This window comes from Xiphias gladius, chromosome 12 (genome assembly GCF_016859285.1).
Source record: "Xiphias gladius isolate SHS-SW01 ecotype Sanya breed wild chromosome 12, ASM1685928v1, whole genome shotgun sequence".
In the NCBI taxonomy this organism is placed as follows: Eukaryota; Metazoa; Chordata; class Actinopteri; order Istiophoriformes; family Xiphiidae; genus Xiphias; species Xiphias gladius.
This window is the reverse complement of record NC_053411.1, coordinates 9,024,892-9,045,956: the sequence shown is the minus strand read 5'-3', so window position 1 is coordinate 9,045,956 and position 21,065 is coordinate 9,024,892. Positions and strand designations below refer to the sequence as shown.

Below are 21,065 nucleotides of genomic sequence, written 5' to 3'. Positions count from 1 at the left end.
AGGCCTGACGTTTATCACTTTTGACATCTGTCCACACCATCTCTCTTCCCTCGTTTGTAGAAGGCCCCAGAACAGTGACCTTGGTATCTCTCTCTCTCTTGGTTACTCCACTGCCTGAAACCTCCCTTCCCCTACTTCTATGTCCTCATTTGGCTCTGTTTCCTTGTGTGTTGTTCTGAGGTTATTATTTACCCTTTTAGACCAAGCACCACACCTTATTGTGATTCCTGCTTTTATGCAATATTTAGCAGATGTAGTCAATGGCTATATCGTAATCCCTATCTTGTCTAATAAGTCAGTGCTTATTAATTAATTTATGTTAGAAATATATTTCTCAAATACATCCTTTGAAACACATAACAGATGTTGTGCATAAAATTTAGGGACAGCAAGACAAAGTACACTGTGATTTTTAAATTCATGGTTTAACTTGAAAATGATTCCTGCCTGGAGATGGTATGAGATGTTTTATATTGCTGTTCTTAAGGAGAAAAAAAAAAAAAAAAAAAGGGGGGGGGTGAAAGCTGCCACACACAGCCCAACATTGACAGGCTGGCAGGAAATGTCTGACACAATGTGTTGTGAGGGAGAGCTGCTGCTGCCAGAGTGCAGTGTTGCTGTTTCACAGACTAAAGAAAGGGTCAGCGCAGTAAGCACATCCAGACACACATACAGTATGGCCATATGGCATTCTCAAATTGGGTTACAGCTGACAAGAAAAATATGTTGATCGGTTTTTACACACTTTGAGGGCCTACAAGATTAGAAGCTAATCATTTCAGGATCCTTTCTGCCCACGAGAACCAACATGAACCTCCATACTGTGGCAAGTCAAGTGGGGGGTCTTGTAAGATTGTGTATTTGCACGAACCAGCTGAGATATTGAGAGCTACAGTAGTTACACTCTTACACCGCTTGCAATCCAGATCATTTTTGCTACTGATTCAACACTTTAATCAAAATCAAACAAATCCGTTGCATTTACAAGATAACATTGCTTTTACAACTGCTTTTTCTACTGTGACTCATCAGCAGCCTTCACCCCTGGCCTCCTCCTTATGAGGTAATTAAGCCCCTGGTTGTTTGTTTAGCTGTCTGCATGTGTGTCCTGTATAAAACACAGGGGGGGCATATGTTCTTCCTACCATAAACCCATTGAAACAGCAGGACATGAGTGGTGAGGAGGGGTCGACTGTGCATGTGTGTATGATTGGGCGCTCTAATTAGGCAGGCAGAAGTGTATTAGCCTCACTGGGCAACAGCCAGCTGGGAGCATCTGGAGTCGTCTTTCATACTCACCAACTTCCGCACTACAAAAATACTTGTCCACACACACACACAAAATTAGAAAAGATATCTATGGAACAGCAGTGCGATAAGAGAGCGAGCGTAGGTCAGGCGTGACGGGTCATATGCATAGCTATCTAAGTCTGCCATATTTTAAGCCTGCCTCACATCATAGCCCCCACTCATGTCCCCGTCTGGAGTCCTTGTTTTAGAGTAATGGTGCCACTCTCACATCACTCGACACTGGAATGCCAACAGCAGAGAGAGCAGGACCTCATCCATTTCCAAGAGCTTCTGCCCTCCCAAAAATGCATCCAAGCTTTCCAAAAGGACAAAAGGAATTTAGTTTCAAAGTGGGGTCTATATCTAAAATAAACTTCAAAGCCTCTTGCAATCGGTCGGCTCTCTGTTTGTTTGTTTGTTTTGAGAATTAAGGGTAAATGAGATGGCTATTTGGATCTTTTTTTTATGGTCAGCATTTTGATTATCTAATTCTATTAAAATCACTTCTTCTATTCACCAAACTCTTGAAGCACTGCACTCCCCGCTATGTAAACTCTCTCTCTCGTTAATATCAGTGACATACTTCAGCTGCTCCCCGCTCTCACTGCAATACCTCCAACGTCCAACTGAGGTTCCTGCGTAGGCGCACAATCACCGCTGCACGAGATACACCACTTCCTCTATATCAGCTAAATAGATTAAAATAAAGGCTACTTTTGCTCGCTATAGAGAGAAAGAAAAAAAAAAGACTCGGTTGGCAATCTAAGTATTTCTCCTGTACAGAGAGCTCAGTGAGCCAGCTGAAATAGTGTTTCTCTGTACTATTGATTAGCTGGTTATGCCATGAAAAGCCAGAGACAAGACAGCCACTGAGCCCCTATCCTCGGCTTTACCACTGCATGGTAGTATGACTGTTCTCTCACTTTTCTCTCTTTTACACTGCTTTTTCTCATTCATCGCAATCCTCTCTGTGTACTGTATTTGTCGCCTTCTTTCATTCCTCTGCTATTCTTATGTGTTTTACTATTCTGCTCACAGAGAAAAAGCCCCAGCAAGCTGCTTGCCAAGTTAGATCACAGGAACCCAGCTGTTCACAGTCAAGGGCTGCTTCTTTTATTAGCCATCAGTAGACCGACCTGGTAGGGCAGTGAGAGGGAGAAAGAGTGGGTGGCAGTAGGAGGAGGACCACAAGGGCAGTAGGGGGCACAGATTTCCCAGCTGTTAGTCCACAAGCTCTACCTCCCCGTCAGAGATTAAGTAGATCAGCGGGAACACAAGCAAATACACAGAGGCAAGACAAGACAGCTGACAGAAAATGGATTGAGATAGTCCTCTTCAAGGAGGATACTACTTGCAGATGGACTACTGAAGTCTAAATTTTCTCTTGGCCGAGGACTACAAAGTTTTGCACACCGCACCGCTGGAATGTGCAGTTGGATAAGGCACAAGCAAGCAGGCGTGCAATGCCTTAATACCCCTACAAATCCCGTTCTCCTGCCCCACATCCCTTTTATTTTTCCCCTACCATCTCACAAACCCATGCAGCCTTTCAGTCTGTGGAGTACTTTTTTTATTAGTGAGCCAGTGGTCTAGAAGGACCTCAGTGTAAAATCATACTGTATTTCTAGCTATATAACCAGACCTTCATTGTTGCTTCATTATTTTCATTAAGATTGCAGGGATGGTTTTCTGTCTTTGTTGTGCCTCCACTCTTATCTACTTCAATTCTAACCAAAGTGGAAACAAAACCACTCAAAAAAAGTGGCAGTGATGAGAGCAGCAAGAGTACTCCCGTTTTGTATGATTGAATTTACTGTGACAAGGAAGCATTCTGTCTTTTGGCACAACATGTTGCTGTGGGAACCCAGAAACTTCACAATTTCTGAACAAGAGTGACCACCATGAGGTGTTCAAAAGACTTGAGAGTTTGAGAAAGGGTCTTTGGCAAGTCTGCCTAAAGCCCCTTTTTACTCTCAAAGTATTCAAGATGTTCATATTTTATTTGCATATTTATGAGAAATGGGTGTCACAGTGATTAAGTTAACTGGGATTGAGTTCTGCAGAGTGTGGATAATGAAATCATATAAAATGTGAAAGTCAAAGGACATTTTCTTAAAAATATGTCTGTCAACCTTGTGGCAGAGTCAGTGAAGTTTGACTTCAGCATGATGATGAACACATGCATTTGGTTATTTATGTCAAAAGATGGCTTGGTGGTTGCTATGACTGTTGCAAGATGTTAAAAAGATCCATGATATATGTTAGAAGTGGTACACAGGCACTTGAACTATATGCTTCAGGATTTTTTTTAAGCTTAAACAACAAAACCTACACGATAACAAAGAAAAACCTGAAGCAACAATAAATCCCGAGCATGAGTAGCCAGGAAAGGACATTTTTCACCGGACACTCATGTTGTATTTAATAAACATGGAAGCAATGTGGATCTTATTACTAAGTGCTTGAGACCAATGTAGCTCAGTCGCCCCAGACAAGTAATTAGAGTTCACACTGAGGCCTGACTCTAAAATACAGTCATTATCCAACAAAAAATACAACCTTTCCAGGTCACATCAGTTTGTTTGCAGCAGTAAAACAAGTTTATTTCTGCATTGAGCCAACATTATAGTAGCCCCAATCCACTTGCCAGCATTTTATAGAGCACAGAGTGATTGAGGGCGACTGAGAGATTCAATAAAAATGTGGTAACACAATTGGCTCAACATAAGGTAACTGTGTGAGCGTGACAATTTTTGTGTGGAATTTGTTCTTAATTATAGTATCATTTCAAATACCAGTGTATGCAATGCATGTGTAGAATAGTTTTCATCACCCTGATTTAACAAGCGCCTCATGAGTGAAGCCCCAAACCAAGGCACCAAATTCTTTACAACCCCCTTAAGAGCTAATCAGCCATCTTGCAATGAAACACTCAAGTTTATATTGGCCCTTCTCACACAATAGTCCCAGGGTACAGTTGTTGTTTAGCTCAAAGGTCTTGGCAAGAATAAAACTCATCCTGTTGCTGTCTCTGTGATTACAGAATGCAGACAGGAGGGGAAAAAAAGGCCATAATCTGAGAGAGCAAAAGTTAGGCCCAAAGTATTCTTGGCAACTGCAGGCTGGACTGTGGATAGAAGTTTCTAACAACAATAAGAAAATGTACCACAAAAAACTGCCCTTGGAATGTGAGATCAGCTATGAATTTTCAATCAATTCAACTTTCCTCCTGCAACACTTCTGAATCAGCAAAAATTGGTTGTAAATTAAATGTCTAACCAGTTTTCGGGTACAGAGTTTGCAGTGTGCCAATGGGTTGGATTTGTTTTATGCTGAAAAGGTATGAAGTGATTTGTTGAGCTTAAATTAAACGGCTGTATTGTAGAGTAATTTTGTGTAGGTTTCAACTGTTTCGCTAAGATGTTGGTTCACTGATAATTACATAAGTCTAGCCAACAACAGCTCTTCTTTTACGTATATCATAATTTACATTTACAGTATACACAACAGACTTTTCCATATATCAACCTCTGAGCAGATTTTATTATAAATGATTAAAAAAAAGACACAATGCTACTTTAGCATTTGGTGACTCAGTCCATGTTGAGCGTTTACATTTTTAGTCATCATTTTGAACCATATCCAATGAAGTGCTCCCCCTCATTTTCCCCAAGAGGCCCCCCTTGAATGAGGATCCGTGGGAGGATCCCGCTCAAACTGTGGCTTTCAGCATGCCGGAGACACAGGCTGTACTTTCAAAGACTATACACTTCATCAAACACAGCTCTGAAAGGGAAGGGGAGGATGACCCCACTCACATATATACAACACTACTGGCACCATCACCAATTTATCACAAGTAATTTCCTCAGCTCTTGACCTTTGACCCCTCCCTTGGGCTGTGTTTGTATTGAGGGCAACGTCCCACTGTCTGAAGTCTCCCTAGAGGGACACGATGGTGTTTGCAGGAGAAATATGCTGCTTAGGCCACTGGTGGTGAATGCACCCTTGTGCCCAGCATGTGTTTCTGTCTCTGTGTGTATGTCTATCATTGTCTTCTCAGCCCTCTAGTGTTTTTTGCATGCTGCTCATTAGCCAGACAATGGCCACTTACCATGAAATGCCGTTCAGGGCAATATGTCAGCAAACCCTTGGGATGAGAGAAGGGAGGGTGGCAGCAGAAAGCGGTGTTCTTCGAAAGAAATAGGAGGCTGGAGCAGAAGGACAGAGAGGTGAATGTAAAGGGAATGACAGGGATAGTCCATCGATGGCTCGAGAACAAAAGAGACAATGTGTGCAAAAAATGAGGGGGGGGTTTGTATGTTTTTCACTGTATCAATCCCTGAATAAAGAACCAGCATAACCTCAGATCAACCCAGCAACCTGCCTTTCCAAACAGTGACATTACAAGCGAGCCCAGTGAGTCAGACTTCCCTGACCTCTTGTGCTTGTGACACCTAGCAGAACGAGGCAGTGCCGCCGCTTCATGCATGCATCAGCCACACAGCTGCAGCCCTAACTGAGGCACTAGCTCCATCCAGTGTATGCTGGCTCCCCTCCCCTTACATCACCACGTCTGGAGGCGGAAGGTGGGGAGGGGTACAAGATTAATGATGGTGCTAACCGCGTATTTATCATCCGGCTGGAGAGTAATGCGACACCGTTCTAATCTGAATATATTTCATTGGGCTGTTATGGCACTCAGCCCTGGGCCCCATGTATGTGTGTTTGTGTGTGTGTGTGTGCTTGTACTTCTGTGCATTACTGGAAGTGTATTTGGATGTTAATCATATCTGCATGAGTTTGTGCGTGAGAATGTGTGTGCTTGTGAAGGCATGAGAGTACTGTGATACCAACCAGCCACCATAATCGCTTGCGCCATCTATCCTGGCAAAACAGCCCTGTGGTAATTATATAAAGATGAAGTTCCTCTTTCCAGCACGTTGGGGCCACGATCCCCAAGATCCTCTGTTCTGATTCTCAGCTGTTTTATCAGGTGAACACCCTTCTTCCATCCTCCTCTCAATCTCTCCCTCTCATTCTCCTACTACTCCTTTTTGGCACTCAGCAGAAATCAAGATGAATGTCTCCTCAACAGAGATGGGCAGATAGGGAATGCGCAAGGCCAAGACTAGGCCTGATAGGGCCCACATTGGGCCTCCCGTTATATTGGCTCCACTCTCACCAAGGCTACCAGAACTACTGAGGAACTTTGGAACAGAAACTGCCTGGTTTAAAGGATCCTCTGTTGTGGGTGTTTTCAGATGGGGAACTCATAAGCTGAGTAGGTAGTTTGTCCACACTTGGGCATGCACAAGACCAAACACAAATGTTAAATTATGCAATAGTTTGGCTTTCTTACACTATGTCATACTTACTGTCACCCTACTAATCCCTTAATGTAGTAGAATTTTAAAAGAGGGTACCAGATAAGTGTGTGAAATCTTTTCTTTATACATTTTCTAAATCCACCCAGGTGTTTGTTCTTGCATATGGGGTCAAAACGAAGCCATGTGTATATGTAGCAAGGCAGGATAAGCAAGAGATGTAGCACTGGTCATGAGAAAAAGGGATTTGGAAAATTCAGTGACAACACAGAACATTTCAATAAATACTGGTTGGATCAATAATTAATGTTTAAGTCCATAGCCAATTACAATCAGTAGCAAGGTACAGCCTTAGTCATAAGATAGTCTTTGTACTGTCAGGAATCCCCATCTTCAGCATTCAAAGAGTAGAGCGTACAGGCTTATATTCTACTTAACAGTCACAGCAGTGACAAGGCCGTCGGAATTTTGTGCTGGAAGGGAGTACACACTTGGGCACGCTTTCTCACACAAAGAGGTTTTCTCTCGGAGATTATGTGTCTTGCTTTTTTGTGTACCCTTTGCCAATCTGCCATTTGTGCAAGTGAATATATATATATCAGACTCTGCAGCTTATTGTGCGCTTCATTGTTCAAGTTCATTGTAAGGCAACAAAGGGAGAGAGGGAATTAGGCGATTTTTCAAGAGGGATATTTGAACAATGCATCCTAACCACTAACTAACCTACCCATCTAACTATGCTTACATTAAAGTCAACACAACAGCACTGGCTCCTTGCACACCTGACACAAACTCAAAAAGATTAATAGAAGTCAAAAGTCACATGTTTACAGCAGCTTGTTCTTGAAAATCTTAATTTCTTGGGCTTACATGGATGGTAGTTAGTAGGTCTGTCACTCTCCATGACCATTTCTCTAAATGAGGAACATCAACGGTTGCGAATGTTAAAGAAATTGATTGGTTTCACCTTTGCTTGAGACTCTTAAGGTGGCCAAATACTCTAGACAGCTTATGATGTGATACAGAAAGATAATTTCCTAATGCCTTTGCAGCAGTCCAACAGTTAATTAACACTGAGAGAGACATTGCATTTACTTTTAAGTTTGTTATCATTGGTGGCTCAGGGACTGATTTTTCACGTCATGTACAAGATCCAAGTTTATTTCCCAGCCAGTGCAGGAACCTTTTCAACCTCCATCATGTCAAAGAAGAATAATAGGTCTGGTGGTAGAACAGCGCTGACTGACTCATGATGTTTCCGTGTAATTACAGCCCTGAACATCTTTGGCCAGACTTCAGCACCATTCCCCAACATAGTGCTCATATGAATCCCCAGGAGGAGATACAGTTTGTCTGTAGCAGTTAGCAGCTGGTGTCTGCCCCAAAGACTCCAAAAGCCCTCAGCTAGTGCTGCCACTTCAGATTCTAGCCATTTAGCGAACAAGTCAATCATGCGCAAGGCAACTGCCAGTGATTTGCCAACATCCCCAGTGATCCCAGATATAGAGATGAGGGGGCAAAGAAGAGTCATGGCCTGCTGGGTCATGGAAATCAGGTCAAATTGGTCATCAGCAAACTATCTGGGTCTAGCATTCCGCTGTAATGATTGCTGTAATGAAATTGTTCATAATGACAAAACGTCAGGGGACCCCAGTTTCATCTGGATTCCACCTATGTTCATTGATTTTAGCCCTGTCAAAGCCCAGATCAAAACTATAGATTTCATAACTAAATTTAGAATTCTCATCTGAACTAAGAATCTTTACAAATGTCCCAGCACTGAAATACTTCAGTAAATGAGCAAAGAACCAGTTAGGCAGTCATGTTGTGGAATTGCAAAAGAATCTGTGGCCACCCAAAATTGTAAAATGTCATTAAGTCAAATGAATAGCATTCTCTCTGCACTGTACTGGTGGTATTTTTTGTCGCAATAGCTTTGAAAAGCTTAAAAACTATGCTCCTTTTGAAGTCAATGTAAAATTTTCTCTTTTATACTATCCAACCTCCACACTAGTAACTCAATTCCAGTGGTAAACATCACAATGAATCATTGTATTATCCTAGTTTCTGTAAGGCAGAAAAAAAGATACATATCCCTCTTATATCTCATTCCTTGTCTGACAAAAGATGAAACAATAGATGTGGCACTAGGAGCTGACACTCTGTGGCGTTATGACAGCACAAGTTTGACGGCTGACAATGTCATTGGTGTTAACTCACTTGCTGTCTTTGTTGTTGTGCTAAAGGAGGCAGAAATGTGTGCTCACAAATTTCCCTTCTATTGGAGTCAATTAGCTTCACAGAGATGGGAAATATTATAGCTTTGTGGTGTTTTTCTTTTATCATGTGTAGCGGAGCCCAGTGCTCTCAAATGTTCTCATTTAGTTTGTAGCTTTATTTGTCTGGCATTGACAATGTTACCCAAAAATAGAAGTTGGAACAACTGGAGCAGATTTTGCATTACATTAAAACAAGAACTGTACAAATCTCCCCAGCAAGTTTTCACTGGCTAACACAAGGGATGAATGTCTTAGTCAATTCTACTAGTATTTTTTTTTTTAAATCAAATAAATGGATAAGGATGATAAAAGCCTGCATTAAAATATTAAATATAAGCACTACAGATTGACAAAGTCATTAATTTTGCATTTGCTCACCGTTGGACAGCAGGAAAATGTCCACTCAGCTAAGTTGTACTATAGATGAAGTAGTTAATAGTAAATTAGAAAATAAGACAACGCCTTTGTTTTGATTTAACAGCAAGAATGTCATCAGAATCAGGTGGGGTCAAATATTTTCAGTTCACTGAGTGCAGTCAAGGGCAGCTGAACTAACATTTCAATTAATTCACAGACAGACTTGAAACCACCCCCTTTATCTAAACATATAGCTCAGTTTAGATTATTAAAGCGTTGCCCATGTGAAAGAGCACAGTACTCTTTGGTGGCAAGTTATTATGTTTGCTTTTGACCAAAGGTGAATTTTTATTCAATTTACTTGCACAATCGTGCCAACAAGTCCAAGTGCAGTGTAAACAAAAAACAAACAAACAAGAGACCTCCGTGCTAACAAGGTAACCCTTGAATTCAAGGTTGCAGTCTGCTGCAGTTCCAAAATGCACACAGGCATATGCACACCCAAATACTCATATCATCGCTGACCCACACACACTCACACATGCATACACGCATGCATGCACAGACAAATACATCTATCTCCCTGTAGTGCCCTCCCTGGCAAAATCTCAGTGCCTGTCTCTTAATGAAATGCTCAATTAGGGTTTTTAAATAGGTAATTATGCAGTGCCTAATCCCCTAGCTCCTGGGCCCTATCTCATTTAGATGACACTTGGGCAGACAAAATGGGAGGGGCAGGCACTGGGGCCTTAGTTTCTGTCATCAAAGCCCCTCTGTGGTGGCACAGGCAGCCTTGTTAATGATAAGGCACATCCATGCAGTCAGTCACCAGCGACTCCCTGTGAGGGCCACTGACAGCATGGGAGATGGCAATGTCAAGGTTGACAGTGTCTTAATCATGTTTGTGAGTGTTTGGGGGTGGACTGTATCGGGTTGGGGGAGTTTGTATAAAGGTTTCTAAGAGGGTGTTCGATGTAGAGCGAGAGCAGCAAAGACTGTCTGTGTGATGTGGGTTTATATGCATTTTTCTGACGATTACCAAGTTAATTTAAATGAAACAAGGACGGAGGGAGAGAAAATCCCTTCCAAATGTCAAACTGTGCATTTTGCTTGATGCCAAGCATTGGCAGAACAGTTCTGATTTCCTGTACTGACATTTGTTTGAAGGTGGCATTTGATTTGAATTTCAATCTCAATCTCCGAAATGTGGCTGAAGAAAAGGACGTATTCATTTTCTCTTTGCAGCATAATAAAATGTCTTGTTCATGTGTTACAATATACCATCACAGATGGGGAACTGCTCCTGCTTGGTTGCTAATGTAGCAATGGCAAGCATTTGTCTTGGTGAAACGACAAAGGGGGAATTGTTGCTTTTGCCTTGGGGGGAACCATTGCTTTCCCTCGACTGAGTTGCACAAGCAGCCTACACTGCCTTCCATGAGAACAATAGCTTAGTTTGGCTAAAACACCTTTCAAGGGCATCCAAGAACTAGAAGAAGTTTAGAGTTTTTCAAATCTATTAATCAGCAGCACCCACATCAAAGTGCTCAGTAAACTTAGTAAGGATACTTAAACTTCTGAGGTATTGAAACAGCTTTCTAAAATGCTGTTCTTTCCCACCTAGCATGTCCTTTGACAGTCTTATCAGGATATAGATGGAAAAGCAGGGACAACACAATTTCACCTCTATCTGTGTATTCAGCAAAAACATCTCATATCTGTGATAATATTTTTGTCCCATTGCCCTCCCTGTTGGCACTGATGTATTTTCATGCAAAAAGCTTTGATAAGCTGTTGGTTCTAATGCTGCCTGACTGTTCTTTCAGCTGTTGACTCAGGCTTTCTTATCAAATCTGAGTCATGGCAAAAACACCAGTGCCCATAATACATTGAACACCTTTTTCTCAACAACTACCCAGACTCGAATGAGATGGGATAGCATTTATGAGTTACCTGAAGCCTGTTGATAAAAGTGACACAATAACACACAGAATTCACACTGACACAGAAACATTTTCACCTTTTAATTTAGCTTAGATTAGATATCTCAAGATCAACTGCCTGTGAAACAGAGGGGCAAGTACTACTTCAGAAATCCCCACGGATTGACGCTAAGACCTTAGTGCACTTACGAAAACATCCACCACATCACCTTAGGTAAAAGACAGCATACTGTGTGCTCGGCTAATTAAAGGGAAATTCACCCAGCATTGCCTTAGTGCACTACAGCAACCATAATGTGGCATTACATTTTAGCTCAGGGTATATCGAGGCAAATTAGCATTTAGATAATGGGAGACACTTGGCATTTTAATTATTTTGCTGCCCTATGAGTGTAGCGTGTATGCCCCAAGCGCCTCCTTACATCCTTCATGTACGCCTAAGTAGTACATTTACATACCAAACAGTTTGGCTTGTGTACAAAAGCCACTAAAATGTCACTACCACACAATGTACCTTGGTGTTCAATTGTTTCGAAAAGATAAGGAGGCATATTGTTGTTGACTGATGCCATATGTATTAGGGGGCAACACAGTTCCCTGTGCTGTATTCAGTTATTTTAAATAGAGCTCTGTTCTGATGTTTTCTGCCATGTCGGCAAGTGGCAGTGGAATACTGTTTTGTCTGTTCGAGGGCTCTGTACTTTCCATAAAATGACATGAGCTAAGGCTGGGAACAACCTCTCTCTCACCCCGCTTCCTCTCTCTCATTTTCTGTGTTTCACGGAAGTGAGATTATTCATCCTCCCACAGACCATTGCAGTGTTGGGGGGTAGATGTCAAAGTGCCAGGAGCATGTGGTGAAAAGGGCATGCGTGCCTGTGCTCTGCTTGTATGTGTGTATTTCTGCACATGAACGCCTGACTTTACATTTGTGAGCATGTATGTGTAGGAGTTGTTTGTTTCAGGCTGCATCTATTTGATTGGATTCAGACCTGATCCTTAGACTGCCAAAGTGGCCTCCCAACTATCATCTCCTGTTTAGCAGTGCCTGCCTTTTTCTCTCTCTATCCCTCGTTCCTCTCTTCCATCTCTCTCACGCTGCCTGTGTTAGGCGTACAAGCACAGACGGAGCGTGAGAAAAGCTGGCAGTGAGGCACATTCCCTTGCTTCCCTCCCTCTGCCTCCACCTCTCCCGTTCTCTACCCTACAGTGTGCTCTCCTCTCCCTCCCTCCCTCCCTCCTTCCTCACCTCCCTCCCTCCCCTCCACATTACTTTCCCCTGTCCTCCTCTCCTTTCTCTCGCCACCGCTCTCCCTCTCTGCCTCGTTGCTCTCCTTATCCATTATATTTCCACCCCTCTACTCCACCCCCCTCTCACTCTCCCTTCCTTTTTTTCTGGTTCATAATATGTAACATGATTTAGCCCTCCCCTGTTCATGCAGCGTAAATTTAATCCCAGCCATTCCAGGTTGGCTGCTGCTGCTGCGTCTACCATTTTTCTCATTTTCCCCCCATCATGCCACACTCTCTGCTCCCAACACAATAGACTCCTCAAGATTCAGCCTGTTTGCATGATAACAAGTTCTTTCCTTATTCTAAATGCTGATGTGCAAGGTCAAGCATGACCCAAGTGGCACATGCTTGTACTATAGAAGCCGCCCACACTGTGACAAGCAAACATAGCACAAGAGAAGGCCTTCCAATAAGCCGGCAATCATTCGAATAGTTTACACAGCTCACACGCTTACCCAAAGGCTGATTGTACTCTGCTGTGGTTTTATCTGCTGCCTATTGAAAAGGCATTAGCGGCATCCATTAGAGTTCAATAGGAAGTGTGTTTACCAGGGTCATCAAGGTCAAAGGAGGTGATCCAAACATGCAGACAAGGATGAAAAATGTTGCTTTGGTGGTGCCCCCCCCCCAAACTCCCCAGTGTCCCTAAAGCTTACCCAATAGCTCTGTAACCTTGTCTGTGTGTGTGTTTGTGAGTGCCGGTGTGTTGCTATGCGTTCAGGGAGCAGCACAACAGGGCACTGGGATAATCAGTCACTAGACTGCAGGTCAGGGTCTTGCACTGTGGGGACCATCCATCTGAACCCAGTAGCTGCGCGGAAACATGGTGGGAGGAATGAGATGTGAGAGAAAGATGGGTGAAGGGAGAGAAAAAAAGAGAGAGAAAGTGGCAAGGTACACCAGGTAGAGAGAAAAGTCAAGGAGAGGCTGTTGAAAACGAAAAGAGCACACTCAGAATGAGTGGGGGGAGGAGGTGTATTTGTGAGCTTATGCTACGTGGTCATTTTAGTTACTGAAGTGTATGCTCAAGGTCATTTTGGGTGGGCTGAATTCCCATGAGTACACAACCTTGCTCTTTGCACCCAAACAAGGTAACAGTTTTTAAAATGGAACACATGCTCCTTGACCCGTGTTTTCTAATACAAAGTTGTTTGTTCTATGAAGATGTGTAACCTTTATTTGCTGTGGCTAGTATTTGTGTAAAAGGGGAAATTATCACAGAAAAAGGCCCAACAATATCATTTAATTAATGACAGTGTTCACAAGCTAGGTGAATAAATGTTATTTTACACGATTTATGTTGTGACATTTCAAAGTCCACTTCATTTTGCCTACAAAAGATGCGGGTGGGCTTTGAAATGTCCTGGTACTAATTTGCAACAGACACACAACTGAGATGGGATTGCGATAGCTTCCTTGTCCTAAAGCCGCAGCAGGTGCTTTTGAACCAACTATTAGACAGACAAATGTCATCCGACCCAATTACCTTCCTGCTATGCGTTTCATGATGGGTGATTAATTCATAAGAAAACAAGATATAACCAAAGACATCAGCTATAGCATTGGTAGCATTTGCTTGTCAAAAAGTAGGTAGACTTACAGGCGGACCTATGAACCCTTACAGAAAGTCAGGTGATACCACCCAAAGGATAGTTTATGACCGTGGGGGGCTTGTTTGAGGGAGGTCAGGGGTGGCAAGAAGGGAGGGGGAAGGAGTAAATAAATAAGGATAGCAAATAAACTCCTCTGATGTGCGGTTGTCAGGGTCTTTCATTTGGAGGCCGCACTTGAGGCTATAGCTTAGCTTAGCTTGAGGGATGGCTTTACACATGTCGGCTGATTGGGAGCGATGTGTGAGAAACGGCCTTGTCACTCGGTCTTAAATCATACTATCGCAGGCAGAAGAGAAAGTAGTGGTAGAGGGAAAACAGGGAGGGAAAGTAGACAATAGAAAAACACAAGGGAAGAGTGGTTATGAAAAAAAAAAAGAATTACACTTAAGAAAGGGACTTTACGCAGTGAAGAGGGACTGAGACTTTATGTTGTGGCGTTAAAGAAAAAGTTACAGAAAAAGATAAATGATTGCTTCAGCTAGAATTTAAAACACATCATGACTTAACCCAAGCTTAAACTCTCAATGAAGAGATGGGGATTTAAAAGGGAAATGGCTGGGTGTAGATGTATGTTAGTGGGGAGCCGTGCCTCTGATGATTTTATTTTATAAATCTGGTCATATGATACTTAAAAAAACCATGGGGGCACCATGATTGGGAACCTATCACAGGCAGCCATGCTTTACTGTTCTCAATGATGATGAACGAGGAGAAATGCTAGTGCAACAGCAACATGTGCCCTTTTATATGCCCTTTGCACTTGAGGTTGGTATGACTGGGGCGTATGTGACGTGCTTTTGTCTTAATTAAGTGATATTGAGTTCCTAAGCATCTGACTCTTATTCCTCTCCCTGTCTTCCTCTGAGCCATCACAGAACAACAGATTGACACCACGTCAAGGGCTATCCAGGTTCTCAAAGAGAGAAAAAAAACAAAGGGCAAAACAGAGGGCAGGTCAACGACACTTAGATATTACATAGAGAAAAAGGAGAGATGTGTGCAGCTGTATTATTTTACATAATTTTCATAATTTCACTCCTAATTTAAAATACAGCATTTATGGACATCAAACAGCCTGTTCAAACACCTGATAATATGTTACATTTGCTTAATAAATGTGCTAAATAATATATACATTGTACCAGAAAAATAGAGTTCAGAAAAACACATTAAAACAACAATTAGAAACAATAAAGAACAATAAAACCAAAATCAAAATGATATAATCTTGATTTACAACAATGTTTCAATTATAATTTAGGCAAAAGTTATAAGGTCTAAAATGAACAACTATTATATGCAACAGCATATCAACAATGACGTTCTGTTTCTTTGCCTGAGAACTAACAGAGTGTGGTGCAGACAGGTGTAAACTTCAATTCATGTCCACCAAAATTAAAAATGTCCTATAACTCTTCTCCAACATACCATGCATTATTCCCCAAACATCAACTACCATGCCTCCATCAGGGTGTTATGCTGGAGAACAGTTTAATTGTGTATTATGTCAACAGCGAACAGAAGGCGGGGGAATTTGCATCAGCTGCAGCCCAGACTCCTGTACACCTCGTTTCCCCACAAGAGCTAGGCTTCAGAAGCTGTTTCTGAGGCAGGGGCTGTCTCTCCCAGCATCGGGGCAAAAACAAAAAGAGGGACCACATAGATCCTTGCATAAGAAAGCAGCCTACCCTGCATGCTCAGTGTTATAACCCTACATAAAGCTGTATTTTGAAAGTGTGCATGTGAGGGGTAATTGCTCCATTCTTTAACTCTACTAGTCCAGCGGGAAATACAAAGTCCTACCTCATAAAACAAAGCAAATTCTTATTTGTTCTGCTTGGCTGGGCATTATACCAGACAACTTTTTAGAATACAAGGTAGTGTGGATCACATCCTCAGTAATTTTGGCGTGCTTTTTCCTTGCATGTGTTGGGCTAATTACAGAGGGATTTGCCTTAATAGATTTGGTTGCATTTTTGTGGTCGCATTGGTCTGTTAGGATATCATACCATAACTCCAGTATTTCCTTGAACTTCAATTCATTTTGTGCGTGATCCTGAAATTAAAAACACCCTGTTTAAAAATTCCCTGGAGCTGGCCAAAGTGAAATTAGTCAACTTGCATGAAAGATGAGCATTAATGTGGTACGACCGCTATGCTCAAACCCATTTTGAATTTGTTAAAAAATGGCACCATCAGTAGCATTCCCATGTCAGCGTTTGTTTCCCAGTGGTTTGTACTCAGTTTGCCAAAATATTACGGCATGTGAGAGAACATGGAAAGACACAATTGCGTGAAGCTGATGTTGTGAACCTGCCGTTTTGGAGAGCTCATAACTATTCTGCCTGCACTCTTTTCCATAACAAGTTTATTGCGGTATCCTGGAATACAGATAAATATGACTGATTCTTTTGTTTTTTTCCCCCTTAATAATATTGCTCGTCTAAATAGACCACAATACCAAACACACACGCTCAAATGAGAATAGAGACCAGCCATTATTGAGAATATAAACATCCCTCCCTCCTATCTTTCAAATTTCTGATAAGGATCATGGGGAAGGAGAGAGAGTAGACAGCTCAACAGCCCCTTTCTTTTTCTTGCCATACACTCCCCCCTTTTCTAATTAACATTGTGCATGTTGTCAGGCTTTGTTTAATAATGCATGATTGCTATCAGCAGCAAAATCCTTTGAATGAAGCACCACTGAATGGGAACACAGTAATACTACCGGGGGCTCAGGAAGAAAGACAAGATTGTTTTTTCTTTCTATTGTAATAGATGTTCAATGGAAAGCATCGGTGCCACCAAATGTATGAAAGTGAAGACACAGACTGCAAAGCAAAATGGCTATGTTGAGGATAAAAACGGGCAAAAGGTGGTTCCACCTTTGAGGGAGTCTTTTTATGTGGACCATTGGAAATGGAAAGAATAATCTGAACTCATGTACATGCTGATACATATAATTACACATGCATGCGCAAAAGCTTTCATACAAAAAAGCTGCAGTATTTAGGCTAAATCCATTGTCAGATAACAATGCAGTTGGCAAACTGCTGTCTTTCTGCCAGGTCTGGCAGGTGGCTCGTCCCCTCTCAGCACATTAGGAAGGAATCTGCAGCACAGTTTACTTGTATAAATTAACACCACAAATCAACATCAAATATAATTGGTATAAATCAAGGTTTTTTTTTTTGGGGGGGGGGTTGTTTTAGCTATGCTTACATTAGCTTCTCCGTGTATTAAATCACATGGCACAGCCTCTTGGTTGTCTCACTGGTTGTTACACAACCTACAGATGGTTCTGTTTGCCTCTATCAGCTTGTGTGTGTGTAAATGGGTGTGAGTGTGTGATGGGCATGAAGAGAGAGGGGCGGGCTGCTGAGTACTGTTCCTTGTGTGCTGCCTAATGTCACGTCGTTATGGAAATTCACTCTTCATTAATTAACTCAAAGGCTATCACTTAGATTTAGAACAATGATCTGAGGAGACAGACAGCTATACATGTTCTACGTATGGATCATACGGCGTTTTTATCCCCTCACACCCTGCTCAGGGTTTTTCAGTCCAGTTGATTCTAATCAAATTCACAGCTGCTACAAACACTGCTCATGTGAAAATATCTAATATCTGTCTAGTGTATTCAAACGTATGTACTGCATAAGTATACGCATCTGTGTTTGTAAGAAGCACACGTGTGTGTGTGTGTGTGTGTGTGTGTGTTGGAGGTGGTGTGAGCGGGGGATGAGATTGCCTCAAATTGATTCCCTTCGCCACACGTCCCCCGCTCTGGCGCTTGCCGCTAGCCCTGCGGTGCTTAGAGACAGGTAGTCGTGTCTATCTCCCCCCAACACAAATCGAGTGTGACAGGTGCGCTATCTGCCCGTCTTTTCTGCCATTTACAGCCCACAGAAATGAAAGAGGGAGAGCTGGGAGCGAGAAAGAGGATGATTGCTAACAGGGAAATGAGGTACTTTGTCATCATCGGGCCTTCTGATTGGGCTTAGGGGGCTTGTTTTTCTTTCTTTTTTCTTTTAGTGGGGCGGTCAAATCTCTAGATAAATAGACCAATACATTTTATTTCTAGCAAAAGGATTTATATGCATAGTTCCTGTCCTCTGCAGAACTGCAGAATTCCAAAACTTCAAGAGATCTGACATGTTGTGTGTTTGATCTTACAGCACATATAGTATCTGAAATGTCATGGTACACAAACCCTGTACTGATCTACCTCGACCAGTCACCACAGCTGAAGCAACAGCATCTTGCAGAACAATGCAGGCAAACTTGTTAGTGTGCTAACCAGCAGTACAGTATGTCATCAAAGCTGACACACTTGGATTAGCTGGGAGCCGTGTTACCAGCCGAAGACGACCGCAGAGCATCCATCACTAAGGATCAAGCTCTGGCTTAAGCAAATGGATGACAAGGGGTAGAGCCGATCCGCGGCTCATACTAGCTCACTGTATCACATTGATTTTCACAGAGAATGTGGTGGCCCTTCAATAAAAGGCTGAAACATGAATGGCAACACTTGGCCACTCTATCTTATAGATTTTATTTGCTGTATGAGCAGCACTGGATAAAAGAGAAAATGTTTGTGTCTGTGTGTGTGTGTGTGCGCAGGAGCTAAGCAACTCCATCACTTTGTATAGGCACTTAGAGCTATTAAACCATCTACTGTGGATTAAAAGTTGTGTGAGAAGCATAAATGTTTGCTCCAGATGAATTGGTTTATTGAATATGTATATCACAATGTAACTAAAAGACAGCATTTACATCTTGTTTTGTACTTTGTAGAAAAAGTACTCAAGAAAGGCTCAGCAGTCTCAAATTGGTCACAAGTACTTGAACTCCCACTTGAACTCCCCTTGAACTCTCTGAAGAACTTTCGAAGTAGCTTTCAACATTTATGAAGATTTCCTGTATTTCCTGACTATTCTAACATGCAACAGAGGGCTTCTTTAGGTGAAACAGATATCAACACTGATCTGAGGACAACTTAAAATGTACTTATTATGCAGCACATTTAATTGGTGCCCGTTACCAAAGCTCCGGAGACAAAATCTTATTAGTTCACCCTTTCATCTGTGTGGTTTCTCCCTCTCTCTCATGCACACGTGCACATGCATTGAGTGAAGTGACTATTCCATTTAGAGAACTGTCAGAGCATACCCCGTGAGCACATCAGACTCCTTCCTATCCTCTGTCAGCTCTAGCCGAGGCTGTGTGGGGGTATGTCAGAAATGTGCAGGGATAGATAAAGCCCATGGAGCCAAACAGCTTTGTTTCATTCAGTCCCTCTCTCTCTTTTTCCTCCCTCCTCCTTCCCTCTCCCTCTTCCCATCCCTCCTTTCCTTGCATAGGCTGTGAATACCCTGCATCTGAGAAATCAGACCAGACTGACTCACAGGGCTCTGTGAGCCAGTGCCACCGAGGCTGCCAAAGCATGCTGGTGCCAAGCTGTCCCACCATGCACAGAGCCAGACCCACGCTGCTGCTGCCGCTGCTGCTTGTCCTGGGTGTGCTCCTCCGCCTCGCCGACGCTCAAAGTAAGTGGACCATTGGCTCTCACGTGGGCCTCAAGTGTTGTGTCCTGCTGGGTTGGGGCAGGGTGTCAAGGGTGAATCGGTTGTGTTTATGTTCTTTCATTGATCATCAGGTCCATAAAACTTCTTCATGAAACACACATGCCGGAATGTACTGAAGATGAGACTTTTGATACACTTGGGTGACATAAAGACTACCAGTAGAAGATGTTCATCGCTTACCAAAGTTGTATAATAAGTCTATTCAAAAACAAGAAATTAAAATATAAAATTCGAATCAGCAAGGTTTTCGTAAATTAATTCCTTTTTAAAGCCCACTATTTTTAGAATGAAATTTTCAGAGGAGAAACCAAATCTTCATTAGTTACAGTATGAAAAACATATCAAATTTAAAGTCCCCATCCACTTAAAAAATATGTTTTGGAGCAGTGTTACCAGAGATACCAGAAGACGGCTGTCAAATTCATCTGCTGAAGGGCTGAAAATGTCTTTGTGTTAAACTTAAAACGTGAGCTTTAGGTGTGTGCATGCGAGCACGATGATGTGACATCGCAACTGGTAGGTCAAATGTGGTCCAGCATGCAACCTACACAAAACACCTGTCAAACTGGGAAAACCCTGAAGTCTCCAGTTCACACACACTGAGAACGAGACTTTTCAGTGGAGTACAAGACACTGTGAGTCTAGTAGTTAGAGTTTTGAAATGGACAACATTTGCATACTCATAGATTCTGGATTCTTCAATGAGAGAGAAGTAGTACATATAGTTTTATTACTTTTTAATTTCTTAATTGAACTTTATTGCTATGGGACAGAATATTTTTAAATGTGTTTTAGATATTTTTGATATAATGAATTTATAAAATATTTATCAGAAATTCTGTATCGGTCAAACATTAGAATGGCTATCAGCAAGTAATAATATTAGTGTAATTTTGTGCTTCTCCCTCCCACACACACAAACACCTATATTTTACAATGATCCATCTCTTCATCTGACGAAAATATCAAAATGAGTTCAAGTCCCTGTTTTCCAACAGCTTTTTCTCTGCTGCAAAAATCATGTAAACCAGAAACGCTCAGGCCTCAGCCAAGAATCTCGTGATGAGAAGTCATTGGAATTGAGTTACTTGACATCAGACACCTGCCCATCGATGTGTGACAACAGTTTTCAAACCTCATTGAGCTCTGATCCTGCACCACAGCATCCCCCCTCTGCCACCCTCTCTTTTTTTACAGTAAGATCCATGAATCATTAGCCTCTGGAGTCACAGAGGGATGAATAAAAGTTTTATTGCTCCCTTTGCACCGACCGAAATCCCCTCAGTTCAGCTGAATATCTGAATGAAGGGATCATTCACCCAAGGTCATATACAACGGAGCCATGCAAAGTGAAATTGATGGGTGAGATTTT

The 21,065-nt window shown here is 42.1% G+C and overlaps 1 protein-coding gene across 14 annotated transcripts in view; it reads left to right on the top strand.

The window, feature by feature from the left end:
• The window catches only part of LOC120797133 (receptor-type tyrosine-protein phosphatase delta-like), a 132,152-nt gene that overhangs the window by 15,597 nt on the left and 95,490 nt on the right, over window positions 1-21,065 (top strand). For all 14 annotated transcript variants that reach the window (XM_040140460.1, XM_040140455.1, XM_040140459.1 and 11 more), the window contains exon 2: window positions 19,469-19,654. In XM_040140460.1, coding sequence (XP_039996394.1) covers window positions 19,552-19,654 — 103 coding nt within the window. In that variant the 5' untranslated portion in view covers window positions 19,469-19,551. The remainder of the gene's footprint in view (window positions 1-19,468; window positions 19,655-21,065) is intronic.